This window comes from Narcine bancroftii, chromosome 5 (assembly GCF_036971445.1).
Source record: "Narcine bancroftii isolate sNarBan1 chromosome 5, sNarBan1.hap1, whole genome shotgun sequence".
NCBI classification, from domain to species: Eukaryota; Metazoa; Chordata; class Chondrichthyes; order Torpediniformes; family Narcinidae; genus Narcine; species Narcine bancroftii.
Window position 1 is genome coordinate 72,606,173 of NC_091473.1, and position 18,629 is coordinate 72,624,801.

At 37.4% G+C, this 18,629-nt stretch overlaps 1 protein-coding gene across 4 annotated transcripts in view; it reads right to left on the reverse strand.

Annotated features, from left to right (window-relative positions):
* glrx2 (glutaredoxin 2) overlaps positions 1 to 18,629 on the reverse strand; it is a 44,368-nt gene that overhangs the window by 2,813 nt on the left and 22,926 nt on the right. For 3 of the 4 annotated variants that reach the window (XM_069937840.1, XM_069937838.1, XM_069937839.1), the window contains one exon: positions 11,117 to 11,293. In XM_069937840.1, the coding sequence (XP_069793941.1) occupies positions 11,117 to 11,293 (177 nt within the window). Of the gene's footprint in view, positions 1 to 7,095; positions 7,123 to 11,116; positions 11,294 to 18,629 lie in introns of those variants that run through there. The other variant, XM_069937841.1, reaches the window with a different exon arrangement.

An 18,629-nucleotide genomic window follows, 5' to 3' on the forward strand; every position in this document is an offset into this window, starting at 1 on the left:
ACATTGGCATTGAATCTACCAAAATTAGTAAACAAAGACCAGGCAGATTTTGTGCAGGAGAGACAAGCAGAGGACAACATTGGCAGAGTGTAATGTATCTGGCACAAACTAGAAATGAGAGGGTATTGGGTGTCTCCCTGGATGCAGAGAAGGCTTTTGACAGACTGGAGTGTGAATTTTTATTTAAAGTGCTGGAGAAGGTGGGGTTAGGGCTAACTTTTCAAAATTGGATTAGGGTGCTAAACAATGCGCCCAAGGCAAAGGTTGCAACCGAAGGACAAATTCCTTCAGCTTTCCCACTTACCAGATCTAGTAGTCAAGGGTGCCCGCTATCTCTCTGTGCTAACAATGGAACCATTGGGTGAGCCCATTCGCCAGGACCCAGACATTAAATGTTATTCAGTGGGCCAGGAGGAGAACAAAATCAATTTATTTGCCGATGACGTGCTGATATATCGGACAGATCCCACGACTTATTTGCTTCGACTGTTCATGGTACTGGAGGACTATGGGAAACTCTCTGGGTGTAACATCAACAGGGGAAAAAGTGAGGTGATGACATTCACTGAGGGGAATCACAGCCAACTTAAAGAAAATAGTAATTTAAAGTGGCTACAGGAGGGGATCAAATACCTAAGAGTTAATATTGATGGCAACTTGAAAAATTTATACAAGTTAAATTATGCCCCCTTGCTGGAAAGAGTCAAAGAGGACTTAAACAAACGGATGCCCCTGCCCATAATGTTAGTGGGGCAGGATTAACAACATCAAAATGAAAGTGTTTCCAAGATTCCAGTAACCTTTTCAGACATTTCTCATGCTGTTGCCCCGGGGTTTCTTCAAACAGCTGGTACACAAGGTCAGAATGCTTCTCTGGAACAGTAAGGTGGCAACGGTCTCTCTGAAAAAATGAACATGGGACTATAGTCCTGGCAGACTGAGGATGCCAGACTTTAAAAAATATTATTAGGTAGCTCAGTCAAGATACATTGCCTCTCTCTTCCAGGAAAGAGGTGTACCATCCTGGAAATTGATCTGCACCTGCTGGACAAGAAGATGACAGAGGACTTTATTTATACATGGCATCCCAAATTGATGCCAGGAAAGAAGGGCAGCCCCATATTAAAACAAGTGATTAATATCTGGAACAAAATTAACCAGTATCTGATCATCAAAGTGGGGCTGTCCCCAAAAATGCCTGACTCCTAATAAATTAATACCATTAATGGTAGGTAACAAGATTCTGGAGACCTGGTGCCGTAATGGCATCAGGTGCAATTAATGTCATTTGAGCAATTCAAAAACAAATATGACTTGCCAAATCAGACATTCCACTACTATCTTCAAATAAGATCTTTTTTACAGGACATATTGGTTCCAAGTATGGCCCTACTTCAAGTGCAGTGCCATAGAGACCATGATTTCTGCAATGTATTTCCTGCTTCACTCGGATGGACCCAAACCGGGACTCCATAGATCAAGAGAAAGATGGGAGTCGGACTTGGGTGTTATAATTGATGAGAGATGCTGGTCCAACTTATGCCAGGAAACCATGACCACAGTCATCAATGCAAGGTACAGGTTGGTGCAATATAATTTCATGCACCAACTGTATCTAACGCCACAGAAAATGAACAGGTCAAAACCAGATCTCTCGGATCAATGCTTTAGATACGGCATTGCGACTGGGATGTTCATGCACGCAACTTGGCCATGTACAAAGGTGAGGCCCTTTTGGGTAGATGTAGTCCAGGTCCAAGAGAAAATCATAGGTAAACAATTCCCGCAGGACATAGAGCTGTTCCTGTTGGGAAACATAATGGACATAAGGCTTACAGTGAAGCTGTCCAAATTCAAATCCAATTTGTGTTAATCGCATTGGCAGTGGCCAGGAAATACATTGCAGCTACTTGCAAGTCCAACTCTAATCTCAATATTGAACGATGGAAAACGGAAATGCAGAGCTATGTTCCCCTGGAGAAAAAATTTATAATTTGAGAAACAAAGGATACCTTTTGAACGATCTGCCACATGTGCCACATAGGCTTATGGTGCTGATGGATTCCTCTGTTTCTTGCTGTGGCATCCTCTCCCTTGCATTAATCCTGATCAAGGGAAGTCAGGAACATATATCGGCCCAACAGCCTCCCACTGAACTGCGACAATCCCTGATCCCTAATTATTATTTATTTTCCTGGTGTAGAAAGGTTTTGTTGGTTAAAGTCTGGATGAGCTGTTCTGTATTAGATGTGAGGGGGTGGGAGTGGCGGAGACTGGAAAAGACGTGAGCCTGTGTATAGTGAATAATGAGAATGGAGTATATGAAAATTTGAAAATAAATTGTCGATGATGGCACTAACAATATATATGGCTGTACAAGCTTGTGTGAAAATATAAATAAAATATTAAAAAAAGGTTTTTGCTTGAAATAGAAAATACACTGGTGAAATAAATTTCTTTATAATACACTCTCCAAATCACTGCACTTCAGTAAAGTCATTGACGGACGTAATTTGTCCCTTAAATAAGATCTCAGTTGCAGATAGCAGAGAAAAGAAACTGATCGAATGACATATGTTTCCCCTGCTCTTAACAGTTCACAATACACCTGATCCCTTTCTGAAACCAGGTGTCCAGGATATTGTTATCCAATATTGATGGTATTAATCTATTTTGAGTCTATTTTAATCTGTTTTTGATAATAATCCCACCTTAATTCCAATCTTCTGATTTATTTTATATCAAATATTAATTACATTTTAATAGTGGGGCTTCTCTTATTTCCAAACCCAATTTAGCATCCCATTTATAAATAAAATCTGATATCCTCTCACCCACCTTGTGCAGCTCAATTTGTGCCCAGGATGGTCTATCTCTCCCCTCAAAGAGAGAGGCAATGAACTTCTATAATCCTCCCAGGGCATAATCCCATGTTAATGTCTCAATGGAGATGCTAGCCACCTTACCATGCAAGAGGAACTTTCTAATATGTTTATTTAGATCCTGAAAAAATATCTGGGGCAATGATATGAGCAGTGTTTGGAAGAGGTACTAAAGTCTCAGCAACACATTAATTTTAATACAGTTGACTCTACCAACTAACGTAATCAGCAGACCCATCCATCTGTTTAAACCCTCTTCAATTTTCCTCAACAGAGGACATAATTTAATTTATATAAATCTTGCAAATCTTGAGTGGCCGTTCAAATTTAAGATTTCTTTAATAATATCTAATCTCCTAATTTAGAGTGTAGTTTTTCCAATGATCTTTCTGGTTCTGTTAAATATATCAGTACATTTTCTGCAAAAAGATTGATCTTATGTTCATCCTGATTTGCCCTGAATCCTTTATTGTCTGGATCACAGCGAATAGCTAATTGCTAAAATGAAAAGAGCCAGAGATAATGGACAACCCTGTCTACTGGATCTAGTTAACGGGAATGCAGGAAATATCTGCCCATTAGTCACAACTTTTGCTTTGGGCCCATAATATAATGCCTTAATCCAATTTATAAAAGTGTGTCCTAATCCAAATCTTTCCAACATTTTAAACAAGGAATCCCATTCCTGTCTATAAAAAGCTTTTTCTGCATTCACCACAGCCACACTTGGATCATTTCTTGATTGAGCCAGATGTATTATACTAAGCAGTCTACATACATTGCCTGCAGACGGTCTTTTTTGCACAAAGTCCATTTGATCCTTATTTGTTAGTTTTGACAAAAACATTGCCAATCTATTTGCCAAGGCTTTGGCAACTATCTTACAATCTGTGTTCAATAATGATATCAGTCTATAAGATTATGGTTTCAATTGATCTCTATATTTTGTACGGATCACCCTAATTATTGCTGTTAAAAAAGATTCTGGGAGGGTATGAGTTTTAGCCATCTGATCCATCATCTCCATAAAAAGAGGCATCAGGAGGACCTTGAGTTCCTTATAAAATTCACGGGGAAACCCATCCTTCCTAGTTAAACTGCAATGAACTCAGTGTTTCCTTTATTTCTGTTTCAGTAAAAAGAGCATTCAGTCCCTCCCACTCTTCAAAGTCTAAATTTGGAAACTCTAATTCTGACAGGAAACCTATTTTATTAAAATCCCCTTCAGATTCTGATTTATACAGATTTGCATAAAATTGTTTTAAAGTATCATTTATATCTTGAGATTTATAAGAAATTCTGCCTGTTTCCATTTTGACCACATTAATTGTTCTTGAGACCTGTTCTGCTTTCAACTGCCAGGAGAGGACCTTATGGGCTCTTTCCCCTAGCTCAGTGGTTCTCAACCATTTTCTTTCCACTCACATACACTTTAAATAATCCCTGTGCCATAAGTGTTCTGTGATTAGAAGGAATTGCTTAAGATGGTATGTGGGTGGAAAGAAAAAGTTTAAAACCACTGTTTTAATCATACCTCATTGACTCATTATGTGCACAGTTTCATAACTCCAAAGGAAATGGACCAATAACAATTTTTCTCAAGCAAAATAGTTCAATAATAATTGGGTCTAGAGTAGTGATTCTCAACCTTCCCTTCCCACTCACATACCACTTTAAGCAATCCCTTACTAACCAATGGCATAAGGATTACTTAAAGTGGTATGTGAGTGGAAAGAAAAAGGTTGAGAACCACCATTTTATAGATTCAGCAGAACTATACTACCTTTAATTTTATGTCATAACATCATAGGTTCTTTTTTGGAAGGGGATTATAGTTCTTTTCTTTGTTTTATTTTCTTTTTTGTCTTTCTGACAATATTGTATGGGGAAGGGGGATATGGCTAATGTTTTTTGGGAGGGTTTATTTAATTTTAAGTTTTGTTTTTGTGTATTTTTAATTTTCTTTTATATTTGTAGATGTTGAGGGTTTTTTTTTAATGAGCTTTAACTTAGTGTAAGGGTTGGCTATATTGTGGGACAATGAATAACTTAAATTTTGCAACATTTAATGTTAAAGGGCTAAATCATCCAATAAAATGGAAACATATATTAGATTATATTAAAAATATAAAGGTGGATATTGCATTTTTACAAGAAACTCATTTGACAGAAAAAAACATTTGAAATTGAAACATGTTTGGGTTGGTAATGTGATTGCATCCTTTTTAAATATAAAAGCCAGAGGGGTTGCGATTTTGATACATAAAACGTACCCTTTGCTTTGGATTCCTTTTCTGATAATGCTGGTAGAGTGTTGACGGTTAATTGTAAAATATTTTCAGAAACCATGGACACTGATGAATACTTAAGCACCAAATGAGGACGATGAAGAATTTGTTACAGATGCTTTTTTAAATTTGAACCAATCGAATGAGAATATTTTGATAGGAGGGGATTTTAATTGTTGCCTGGATCCATTGTTGGATAAATCTCCAAAAACTATGAAGATAACTAAAATGGCTAAAAGAACAATTGAACTGATGAGAGATTTAAATTTGGTGGAAATATGGAGAAGATTAAATCCAACTGAAAAAGATTTTTTTATACTTCCTAATTTGTTTTCTCGAATTGATTTATTTTTAGTTTTGGCACAATTGCAGGGTAGATTTACTCATGCTGAATACAAAAGTAGAATATTGTCTGATCATTCACTGTTGTTAGTTTCATGTGTTGGTCCTGAGGTGGTAGAAACTACTTATTGTTGGAGATTTAATGAAATGTTGTTAAAAAAAAACCTGACTTTGTTAAGTATATAAAAGATCAAATTTGCAAATGAATGAGGGTTTGGTACAGAGTAAATTTATTTTAAGGGATGCTTTGAAAACATATTTAAGAGGTCAGATTATAGTTATACAGCAAAAGTAAAAAGCAGTATTTGTTAGAGAATCAAAATTTGGAAAAAGAAATAGCAGTGTTAGAGAAGAAATTTCAGAAGTATTCTACTGAAGATAATAAGATACAATTATCTAAATTAAAACTTCATTATAATACTTTGCAAACTTATAATTATGAAAAAAAATGTCAACGATCGAAGCAACATCATTATGAATTAGGAGAGAGGGCACAAAGTTTTAGCTTGGCAGTTGAAAACTGAACAGGTATCTAGAACGATTAATGCAATTAGAAAAAATTCAGAGATTACATATAAACCACAGGAAATTAATGAGGATTTTAAAAAAGTTTTATCAAAATTTATATATGTCTGAGGGTTCTCAAGATATGGACCAGATTGAATCTATTTTTATCTAATTTAAATTTACCATTATTAAATGAGGGACTTAGATAGTTCATTTACTGATTTAGAACTTAAAAGAGCACTGCAATCTATGTCTAGTGGGAAATCTCACAGAGAGGACAGATTTAGAACGGAGTTTTGTAAAGAATTGAATGATTTTTTGTTTCCTGTATATGCAGAAGTACTGAAACAAGCAACAGAAACAGGTTCATTTCCGGAATCTTTTTCAAGGGCATTGATAACAGTTTTTCCAAAGAAGGATAGGGATCCTTTAAAAGTGGCTTCATATAGACCAATATCTTTATTAAATGTGGATTATGAAATTGTGGCAAAGGTATTAGCTAATAGATTGGCTAATTTTTTACCAAAATTAATACCTGTTGATCAAGCAGGATTTATTAAAGGTAGATATTCAGCTGATAATATTACCAAATTGATTACAATAATGAATGCTTCAAGACAACAGATTAATCAACAGATGATATTAACGTTAGATGCAGAAAAAGCTTTTGACCGTGTTGAGTGGAACTTTTTGTTTAAGGTGTTAGAAAGATTTAAATTTGGACCACTTTTTATTGGTTTGGTTAAAACTTTATAAACTAATCCTTCTGCAAGAGTGATGACAAATGGACAAATTTCATCAGTGTTTAATTTGTTTCGATCAACAAGACAAGGTTGTCCATTTTCACCAGCATTGTTTGCTTTAGTAATAGAACCTTTGGCTCAAGCTATAAGACAAGATTTTAATATTAAAGGAATTACAATATGGGAACAAGAGTATAAAATTAACCTGTTTGCAGATGATGTGTTGATATATTTGTCATATCCTAAAGACTCTTTAGAACCATTATAAAATTTGTTAAATTGGTATGGTATGATTTCAGGTTATAAAGTTAATTGGGATAAAAATGAGATATTACCTATATCAGATGAAGATCATACAGGCTGCAGAAAAAAAAAATACTAAATTTAGATGGTCTAATACAATTAAATATTTAGGGGTCATAGTGAATAAAGAATATCAAAATTTATATAGTTTAAATTATATACTGTTGTTAAATAAGATTAAAGCTGATTTACATAGATGGAAAGATCTACCATTAACTTTAATTGGATGAGTTAATTGTATAAAAATGAATATATATCCCCGTATACAATTTTTTTCAGTCTATTCCAAGTGCAGTATGGAAGAAAATTTTTAAGGAATTAAATAGAGTAATTTGTTTGTTTTTGTGGAAAGGCAAATTGTCAAGGGTTTCTATGCAAAAATTAATATGGCAATATAAATTAGGTGGACTCAATTACCACATTTTCGAAATTATTATGAGGCGACACAACTAAAGTTTATCAATAGGTTATTTGATATTGATCAACCATCTATGTGGGCAAAGATTGTATTAGATCAGAGTTTTGAAAATAAAATATGTCAATTTATTTATAAATGGAATCCTTTATAATTGCAAAAGTACAAATTGCTTGTATTGAGACATTTAATGGACATTTGGTACAAGCGAGACCAGATTATAGGATCCAAAGGAACATTTTCAGCTAAATCACCATTGTATCAGAATAAAATGATTCCTTTTTCTTTAAATAACCTTTATATGAAAGATTGGGAAATGAAAGGAGTAAAATTGGTGAAGGATTGTTTTGAAGCAGGTAGATTTCTCTCATTTAATAAATTTTGAGAGAAGTTTGGTATTTCATTAAATTCTTTTTTTTGCTTATTATCAAGTTCGAGATTTATTTCTAGCAAATTTTGGATGAGAATTGGTATTATCAGGTCAAACAAAATTTGAGATGTTACTTGCTGATAAAGGAAACAAGGGGTTTATTTTGGAAATGTATATGCTGTTGCAAGAAAAGATGGATAAGATTAATATATATATATATAAAATGAAGAAGTGGGAGAAGGATTTGGATATTATTTTGTCTTGGGAAGAATGGTCAAATATTTGAGTTGACAGTGTTACGAAATTACTTAATGTGAGATATAATATGGTTAATTATAATTTTATACATCAATTGTATTTAACACCTGAAAAGTTGAAGAAATATGGTTTTACTTCATCAAATTTATGTTTTAGATGTGGGGAATAGATAGGTACCTTTTTGCATTCTGTCTGGGTATGTGAAAAAGTTAAACATTTTTGGGAAAAATTTTTGAGAGATTTATTTAAGGTGGATTTGCAATTGGATTGGATGATGTGTTTATTGAGTTATATGAACACATTAATGTTGGGGTTGCGGATGGACAAACCACAATTAGCATTTATACAATTAAGGTTAGCTGTAGCAAGAAAATGTATAGCTATTACCACATTGTAGAGAAAGAAGTGACTGCTCTCATTGAGGCAGTGAACAGATAAAGCCACTCCCAGGCACTGCGCCACTTTAGAATGGTTATTGATCAGAGGTCAGTGGCCCTTATCTTTGACAGTAAAAGGCATACAAAGATAAAGAACACAAAGATTCAAGAATGGAGGCTGCAACTTGCAGCATTTAGTTACACAATAAAGTCCCACCCTCGGAAAGAGAATGTAGTCTCTAACACATTTAGTCAGGCATACACTTATTCAGCCTTTACTACTTCCACACTCGCTGACATTCACAATGGGCTTTGTCATTCAGGAATAACTCAGCTGCTGCATTTTGTTAGAGCAAATGAGCTCCCCTTTTCTACAGAAGATGACAAGAAGACTTGTGCTTCATGCAGGGTCTTTGCTGAACTAAAACCTCAGTTCTATCACCCACCGGGAGGGACTCTTGTGACAGAGTATATACATATATTTTTGGGAGATAAATCGGGAAAAGTTTGTTAGAGTAGGTCACATACAAACACTTGAAAACTGATCTTATTTAAAATACATGTTGGGGCCAACAGTCTTTCCAGGAGCTTTGAAGAGTGCCCAAGAGACATCACTAATAGATTGTTGTTTACAAAAATGCAACAGATGAAAGAGCGTGTCTGGAGAGGAACTTGCTATTCAAAGAAGGTCATGCAGCTTTGTAAGCAGTGAGAGAGAAACAGGCTTTCTCTCTCTCTGTGTGTGTGTGTGTGTGTGTGTGTGTGTGTGTGTGTGTGTGTGACACACACACACACACACACACACACGGATCACTCCTACAGTGTTACAGCCAGCAACAGCAGCAGGGACTGGAACAGGACAAGCTGGCAAGATTGTGGAAAGCCCCATTTGGAAGACAGCCTGGTCAAAGCCCCATGATTCATTCAAGAGGAGAGGACTGGCTGTCTAATGGGATAAGATAACCAAAAATGAACTCTGTGATGACCTGATGAAAGAGGTTATCATCTTGAGAACCCTGAAGGGGCAAGTTTCATCAGCAAGACACTGACGTGACTGATGGAAGTACATCAGTTGTGGATGTCCTGGAACAACAAATCTCTCTCTGAACACCGACACAAACCTTCTTGAGTGGTAACCATTTACCTTTCAAGCACGAAAGCCTGGTGAACTTCTATGCACAGTATAAGAATTGCCTGCAACCAGTGAACTTGGGAGAATGAGAAGTGAGATTGGACTGTGAACCAAAGAACTTTTCTGAACTTACACACACATTACAAACACATGCGCTTATAATCAGAAGGGGGCTGTTAGGTGATAAGTTAAAGTTTGATTCTATTTTCATGTTTAAAGATAATTAAAAGCAACATTTGTGTAAGTAACCATTTGTCTTGGTGAATATTGCTGCTGAGTTTTGGGCTCCTCTGGGCTCGTAACGCTCTTATCAAAGCAACACAACCTATGGAACAGCTTAGTATTGATTTCAAGGGACCCTTGCCTACAGCTTTGTGTAACCCATATCGACTTAAAATAGTTGATGAAAATTCGCATTTCCCCTTTGCCTTTCCTGCGCATACTACAACAATGATCAGATGCCTGGATCTGCTATTTAGCCTATGTGGAATGCCAAATTATACACACTCTGATCGAGGCACCACCTTCGTGACTAAGGATCTGAAAGGTTATCTCTCCCAGAAGGGGGTTGCCACAAGTCATACTACCCCATTCCACCCAATCAGGAATGGACAGGTAGAGACGTTCAACGGGATCATATGGAAGGCAGTCGGTTTGGCTCTTAGATCATGTAACCTGCCAGAGAAGTATTGGGAACTGGTGCTTCCTGCAGTACTACACTCCCAAAGATTGCTGTTATGTACAGCAACAAATACTACACCCCATGACCATTTGTTTTTGCATTCCAACACCGCTCATCTCATGGAAATTCACTACCCTCCTGGCTAATGACCCTTCGACCCATACTACTAAGGTTTGTGAGGAGTAACAAGAATGAACCACTTGTAGATAAAGTTGAACTTCTTGACAGTAATCCAACCTAAGCAAACATCAGGTACCCAGATAAATGGGAGCCTACTGTGTCTGTTCGTGACTTGACACCTTGTCCAGAAGCCAAGGCAATGCCCACATCTCCTATTGTGGAACAAGATAAAAGAAATCTGGTGGTATTGATCACTGGAGGAAGAGGAAGATATGATATGTCATAGTGTGGAGGATGATGAAATAGTAGCCTCATAAGAACTAAGGAGATCTGATTGTGTACCAAAACCTTCCAATTGATATGAATGGGAGTAGTCTTGTAAAATGTTGCTTGATACTGCTAATGTCTTTTTAGGAGGGAAGAATACAATATTACAAAGTTATTCTTAATTATTAATAAGCTTGCATTTCATATTTAGTTGATCCTGGCTGTTGCCACTCCTCTTCAGGAATTTAGAATGCATCTTTCTTTTAAATTCTAACTGTAGCTGTACAATTAAATTGAGTAAAGCTTGGAAAGCAGCCACCAAGTTTTTTCATTCTCACAACACAAAGTAAATCCAATGAGGTTGTACTCATCTTGATCTCATATATTGACTCCCTGGAGAACGGCATATTACAAACAGAAGATGACTTACTGTTCTAACCCCAGTCAATTCCTCAAGTACGTTTTGGATGGTAGTGCCATCTTTGCGTAAATCCAATTCAATTGCCTTGTAGTTGATATCTTGTTCTTGGAAGAGTATCTTTATCTTCTTACAGTAAGGACAAAAGGACTTAGAAAATAAAACCACACAATTTTTGGCAACATGATTCTGAAAGAAATTACAAATAAGTAAATGCTTAACTTTGCTCATCTGGTGCTTTTTTATTTTAAATATTTATTATGTTTATAGCAAGGTTGATTAATTATTGGCACAATAGTTCTAGTATATTGTCATCCGATTGTACAAATTAAGAGGAGGGTACAAATTAATAACCATACAGAGATATGGTTGCAAACTGATCAAGGTTGGGTAAAAGATACTTAACTTTTGGAAGAGACAGGCAAAAGAAGGTGAGTATGGAGGGTTAAAGCAGATAGCTGAAATAACTTAGCTGTGAAGATCAAGAAATAGAATCAGTTTGGGTGGAGTTAAATATCAAGGGGCTGAAAACACTGAAGTTATCAATAATCCCCAAAACAGTAACAGTAACAAGTTTAAATTCAAGTAATTAGAAGTACATGTAAAAGGATAATGTAATAATTATATGGAAAAATATGAGGTCATCTGCATAAGAACAAAAAAAAACCAGAATAATAATTAAATGTTGAGAGCCTAAATGGTGATGGTGTCTCATGTACATGGATCACTAAATGTTAATATGCAGGATCAACAGGTAATTAGGAAGGCACTTGCTTATTAGTCTTTCTTGCAAGAGAATTTGAGTAAAGGAATTGAAATACCTTGTTTTACTTATATATAGGGTCCATTATGTGAAATCTCAAGCCTTCTTATCTATGGATATACCAAAACAATGGCGCTGTTTGTAAAGAGTTTGTACATTCCTCCGTGACCTGCATGGGTTTTTCCTGGATGCTCTGGTTTCCTCCCACCCCCCAAAAAGTCAGGGTTGCAGGTTAAGTTGGGTGGAACAGGTTTCAATGCCTGGAATTGGCTTCTACAGTGTTGTAAATAATTTTTTAAAAATTGAAACAGGGGAGGGAGCAAAGGTTGATAAGATGAGAAGGGATTATGACCAGGCCTGTATGCTTGAGTGTAGATGACAGAGAAATCTCTTCTCTTTGGATTGGCTTCGTGGACGAAGATATATGGAGGGGTAAATGTCCACGTCAGCTGCAGGCTCGTTTGTGGCTGACAAGTCCGATGCGGGACAGGCAGACAAGGTTGCAGCGGTTGCTGGGGAAAATTGGTTGGTTGGGGTTGGGTGTTGGGTTTTTCCTCCTTTGTCTTTTGTCAGTGAGGTGGGCTCTGCGGTCTTCTTCAAAGGAGGTTGCTGCCTGGAGAACTGTGAGGCGCCAAGATGCACGGTTTGAGGCGATATCAGCCCACTGGCGGTGGTCAATGTGGCAGGCACCAAGAGATTTCTTTAAGCAGTCCTTGTACCTCTTCTTTGGTGCACCTCTGACACGATGGCCAGTGAAGAGCTCGCCATATAACACGATCTTGGGAGGCGATGGTCCTCAATTCTGGAGACGTGACCTACCCAGCGCAGTTGGATCTTCAACAGCATGGATTTGATGCTGTCGGCCTCTGCCATCTCGAGTACTTCGATGTTAGGGATGAAGTCGCTCCAATGAATGTTGAGGATGGAGCGGAGACAACGCTGGTGGAAGTGTTCTAGGAGCCGTAGGTGATGCCGGTAGAGGACCCATGATTCGGAGCTGAACAGGAGTGTGGGTATGACAACGGCTCTGTATACGCTTATCTTTGTGAGGTTTTTCAGTTGGTTGCTTTTCCAGACTCTTTTGTGTAGTCTTCCAAAGGTGCTATTTGCCTTGGCGAGTCTGTTGTCTATCTCGTTGTCGATCCTTGCATCCCATGAAATGGTGCAGCCGAGATAGGTAAACTGGTTGACCGTTTTGACTTTTGTGTGCCCGATGGAGATGTGGGGGGGCTGGTAGTCATGGTGGGGAGCTGGCTGATGGAGGACCTCAGTTTTCTTCAGGCTGACTTCCAGGCCAAACATTTTGGCAGTTTCCGCAAAACAGGACGTCAAGCGCTGAAGAGCTGGCTCTGAATGGGCAACTAAAGCGGCATCGTCTGCAAAGAGTAGTTCACGGACAAGTTGCTCTTGTGTCTTGGTGTGAGCTTGCAGGCGCCTCAGATTGAAGAGACTGCTATCTGTGCGGTACCGGATGTAAACAGCGTCTTCATTGTTGAGGTCTTTCATGGCTCGGTTCAGCATCATGCTGAAGAAGATTGAAAAGAGGGTTGGTGCGAGAACGCAGCCTTGCTTCACGCCATTGTTAATGGAGAAGGGTTCAGAGAGCTCATTGCTGTATCTGACCCGACCTCGTTGGTTTTCGTGCAGTTGGATAACCATGTTGAGGAACTTTGGGGGGCATCCGAGGCGCTCTTGTATTTGCCAAAGCCCTTTCCTGCTCACGGTGTCGAAGGCTTTGGTGAGGTCAACAAAGGTGATGTAGAGTCCTTTGTTTTGTTCTCTGAGAAATAACCACATAAAATGTACCAAATTCTTACAGTGTTTGACAGAAGGGATGCAGAAAAAATGTTTCATTGGAACTAGAAAATCAAAGGTAATGGTAAATTTCTCCATCGAAGAGGCCTTCGAATTGCTAAGTAAATTCAGGCCAAGATCAGTAACTCTTAGATATTAAATTTAAAATGTATTTAAATTTAATTTAAAAAAAAATATTTTTCAATTAAAATTTTAAAAATTAAATTAAATTAAAAAAATTTATATATGCAGCATGGTAACAGGCCATTTTGGACCAAGAATCCGTGCCACCCAAATAACCTACAGTACGTTTCGATTAGTGGGAGGAAACTAGAACCCCCAGGGAAAACCCATGCAGACACGGGGAGAATGTGCAAACTCTTTACAGACAGCGCAGTATTCGAACCTCGGTCCTATTCATCGGCAATGTAAAGGAATGCTAACTGCTATGCCAACTGTGCAGGAATTCAGGGAAATCTGATAAAAGATGAGCCACTGAATGCCTAACAAGGCAGCTGAATGGCCTATAGCTATTTTTACTTACTGTGTGCTTAAGTAAGACTTACCTTGTTCTCAGCACTTTCCACTTCAGTAAACAGTAAAGAGCTTTGCAACTTCCTAATTAATTTTTAAGATGAGATATTGGGATCTTATAGACAGGAAGTTTTTTTAATTGATTGGATTGAAAAAGAACAGAAATACTGCACTGGAATATTTTAGGTTCATTGCTTTTGAGAAAAAAACATAAGAGACTAATATTAATTGACACATAGAAAAAGAAGCCCAAATTATGGGAATAACCTAAGGCAACTGCTCACTCATAGACAGGCTAACAATATGAAAAATGCAACTAATATAAAACTGTCAAGCATAATTTACTTTTTGCTGTATGCTCTATACTGGCTTAACATTTCCTAATTTAGCAAATATAATTTTATCTTCCCTTCCACTCCAGGCAGCGACTCATACAGGTTTATTGAATGGTAGCCAGCTATAGTCCATTAGCACCTCAACGGAATCATTCTTAATTTAAAGTGCATGAAATACGAGTTTTCTGGCTACCCAGCCATGCCTTACAGGCAAGATCAATCCCATTCACATCTAATATCTTCATTCGTGCATGATAAAGCAGAGAACACCAATAATGATTAGAAATTTAAAAGGCTGATGATTGAGTTAGGAGGTTTACAGTTACCAAATTTTAAAAAATTACTATAAGGTAGCTCAAATGAGGTTTCAGGCTCTATTTTTAATGAGGGAGAAAAGCCAGCATGATTAAAATAGAAATTAATAAAATAGGACAGAGAATATTGGAAGATGTTATATATAAATGGGAATTGAAATTAATATCTGGAGAGAGGGAAGCACATTTGTTGAAACATTTAATTATTATTTGGATTAAGGTAAACATGAAATTTGAATAGGGGTGGGGAGGGGAGGGGGGGGGTTGTCCTGCCAAAAAGGCCTTTCATACAGAATCGATTTATTCCATTTTCAATGAATAATCAATTTTTAAACATTTAATCTCGGAAAGGAATTAGATATATAGAAGATTAGAACAAAGGAAGAAATTTAATGTCATTTGAACAATTAAAAAATAAAGATGGGTACGAAATAATACACATTTTTGCTATTATTAATTAAGGGCTTATTTAAGAGATAAATTTGGTCCAACAGTATTATTACTGAAATGTGGTGATGTGGAAATGCTGATATGTAATAGATATATAAATAAATTTATTTCAGCTATGTACACTTTATTGCAGAAGGGGAGTTCCAAACAGGGGACACATAGGTCCAGACAGCAATGGGAGATGGATTTAAATATTAATAGTATGACAGATTATGTTGTGGTTGTATTCTATATAGATATGTTTTGGGGAGATAAATTGGGGCAGGGTTTTTTTTTAATCAAGGTTGCATACAAACATTTCAAAACAGATCTCACTTAAAATACTGGAGCTCTGGTCAAGCCAGACAGGGCGGCTCTGGGGACTTTTGCAAAAATTTTGGGGAGTGCCCAAGAGACTTCACTAATGGATTTTTGTTTTGGAAGGCCACAGATGAAAGAGATCGGAGGAGTAGTTCGGAGCCGCAGGCTGTCTGGGAGTGCAGCTTGCTATTCTAATAGGGTCATGTGGTTTTGCAAGCAGAGAGAGTCAAACAGGCTTTTTCTCTGAGAGAGATCAGTTCTGCAGTGCTACAGTCAGCAGCAGCAGCTGGGGCTGGAACAGGACAAGCTGGAAAGCTTGTGGAAAACTCTCATTTGGAAGATGGGTTGTGAGTGCTTAGTTCAGCCTGGTCAAAGCCCTTGTGGTACATGCAAGAGGAGAGGATTGGCTGCCTAATGTTTCCCTTGAAATAAAAGAAACTAAAAGGAACACTGTGGTGGCCTGAAAGAAAGAGATTATCATCTGGTAAACCCTAATGGGGCAAGTTTCTTCGGCAAGACACTGATGTGGCTAATTAAAAGAGATCAGTTTGTGTCCAGGAATAACAGATCTCTCTACTAAAAACCGACAAGAACATTCCAGAGCAATAACCATTCACCTTTCTAGCACCAAAGTCTGGTGAACTTCATAAATGTTAAATTTTGTGCACAGTATAAAAATTGTCTGCAGCTAGTGAACTTGGAGGAATAAGAAGTGAGAATGGACTGTGAATCAATGAACTTTTCTGAACTTACATACACATAACATACACGTGCCCTTAGAATTAGAAGGGGGCTAAGTTAGGTTAGTTAAGTTAAAGTGTGATCCTGTTTTCATGTTTGAAGATAATTAAAAGCAACTTTTGTTTAAGTAACCTTTTGTCTTGGTGAATATCTATTGCTGCTGGGTTTTGGGGTCCTCTGGGCTCGTAACAATAGTGATAAACAAAATTGGTCAGACTTATGTTGAGATAGCATGACACATACTATATGTATATAAATATTATATACAGATTAGTTCAATATAATTTTTTACATCAATTATATCTCACACCAGAGAAGTTAAATAGATTGAAATCAGTGTTTTATGTGTGGCCAGCAGATATGTACTTTTTTTACATTCTACTTGGACCTGTCCTAAAGTGAGATCTTTTTGGTTTAATTTGACATTTTTTTTTAGAACAGGTTAAAGGAATTGAATTCCCACAAAAAACTAATGTTATTTTAATTAGGTTATATTGAAGGGATAAGACCAAAATGGAAATTATTCAAAATTATGAAAGGAATAGATGAGCTGGAAGTGGGAAATTATTTCCACTGGCAACTGAGACTAGAACTAGGGGCATAGCCTCAAGATTCAGGGAGGTAGATTTAAGACAGAGAGGTGGACAAATTTCTTCTCCCAGAGAGTAGTGAATCTATGGAATTATCTACCTGAGGAAGAAGTAAAAGTTGCTTCAATGAATGTATTTAAAACACAGGTTGATAGATTTTTTAGGAAGGGAAATTAGAATGTTGGGTAAATGGAGCTAAAGCCGCCTTCAGGTGCACGGAAGCAGATAATGCATCGGCAGACGCGGCTGGTGGAGTGCAGCTGGGACATTCAAGTGGCTGTGGAGAAGATACCTTTCTGGGTAGGAGTCACGTGATGGAGTAGTGGCTAGTAGGAAAACACCAGTCCTCTCCAGAAAAGAAGAAAAAAAGTGAAGAAAAAGGAAAGCCCCAGATACACAAAACACAACAAATAAAAAATAAAGGTGTAGAGAAAATGGCACCTAAGAAAGAAAAACCAAAAACGGGAAGAAAAGAAGGAAAGACTCCAGAAGAGAAAGGTGAAGGCCTTACCTGCATGAAAAAGCAGGGTCCCGCTGTGGAAAGAGGAGCCCACTCCCCAAGGTTAGTAGAGACCCCGCAGGGTCGTGACCCACTGACCGCGGGACTGCAAAAATGGCTCACTGACCCAAACAGAGATGCGCAACTGAACAAAGAGAACACTGACGGGAGGGGGGACCAGCTGTGGAGTGGAACTCCACAGCACGAATGCTCGAAAGCAGGGCTCCCAACTGGAAGTTAAAGAAAGCAACGGGAAAGGGATGGGTGAGAAAGAAAAAAGGAAGCAAGAGACACAACAGATAGCCAGCCCAAAAGAAGAGGATCAACATCAAGAAACCATGAAAAAAAACCCAACAAACTGAGACAAGCAGCTCAACAAGAAAGTCAGAAGAGACACAGATACAAGGAAGAGAAGTAGAAGATACAAACACAAGAGCAGAGACAGAAGAAGAAGAAGGAGAACACCAAGCTCTGCACAGAGAAATAGGAGGTAAAATTAATGGACAGTACATAGAAAAATTTTTTTTTCAAGAACAAATGAAAGCATTAAAAGAATGGATGACACTAGAATTTAATGAAATGAAAAGAAAAATGATAAGTACAGAAGAAAAAGTGAGTAGAATAGAGCTGGTCATAACAGATATAGGGAAAGGATTAGAAAATGTGGAAGAACGTGTAATGGCGGTAGAAATGGAAGTGAATGACTTAAAAATAAAATTGGAAGAAAGTGACAAAAAAGTAAAAGAAACACAGGAGTTGTTAGCTTAGAAGATGGATATAATCGAAAACTATAGTAGGCAAAACAATATAAAGATAGTGGGCCTTAAGGAAGATGAAGAAGGCAAAGATATGAAAGAATCTATAAAAGAATGGATCCCAAAAGTCCTGGGAATGCCAGAAATGAAGGAAGGAATGGAAATAGAAAGGGCACATGGAACATCAACCCCGAAACCACAGTCACAACAAAATCCAAGATCCATTTTTGTAAAATTTCTGAGATACACAACAAGAGAAAATATATTGGAGAAGGCAATGAATAAAATTAGAGAAGACAAAAAAAAAACCACTGGAATACAAAGGTCAAAATTCTTTCTCTACCCAGACATAAGAGGAAGGAATTTAACGCAGCAAAATCGATCCTATGGAAAAAAGGCTATAAATTTATGTTAGGATATCCAGCAGTGCTTAAAATAGTTATCCAGGGG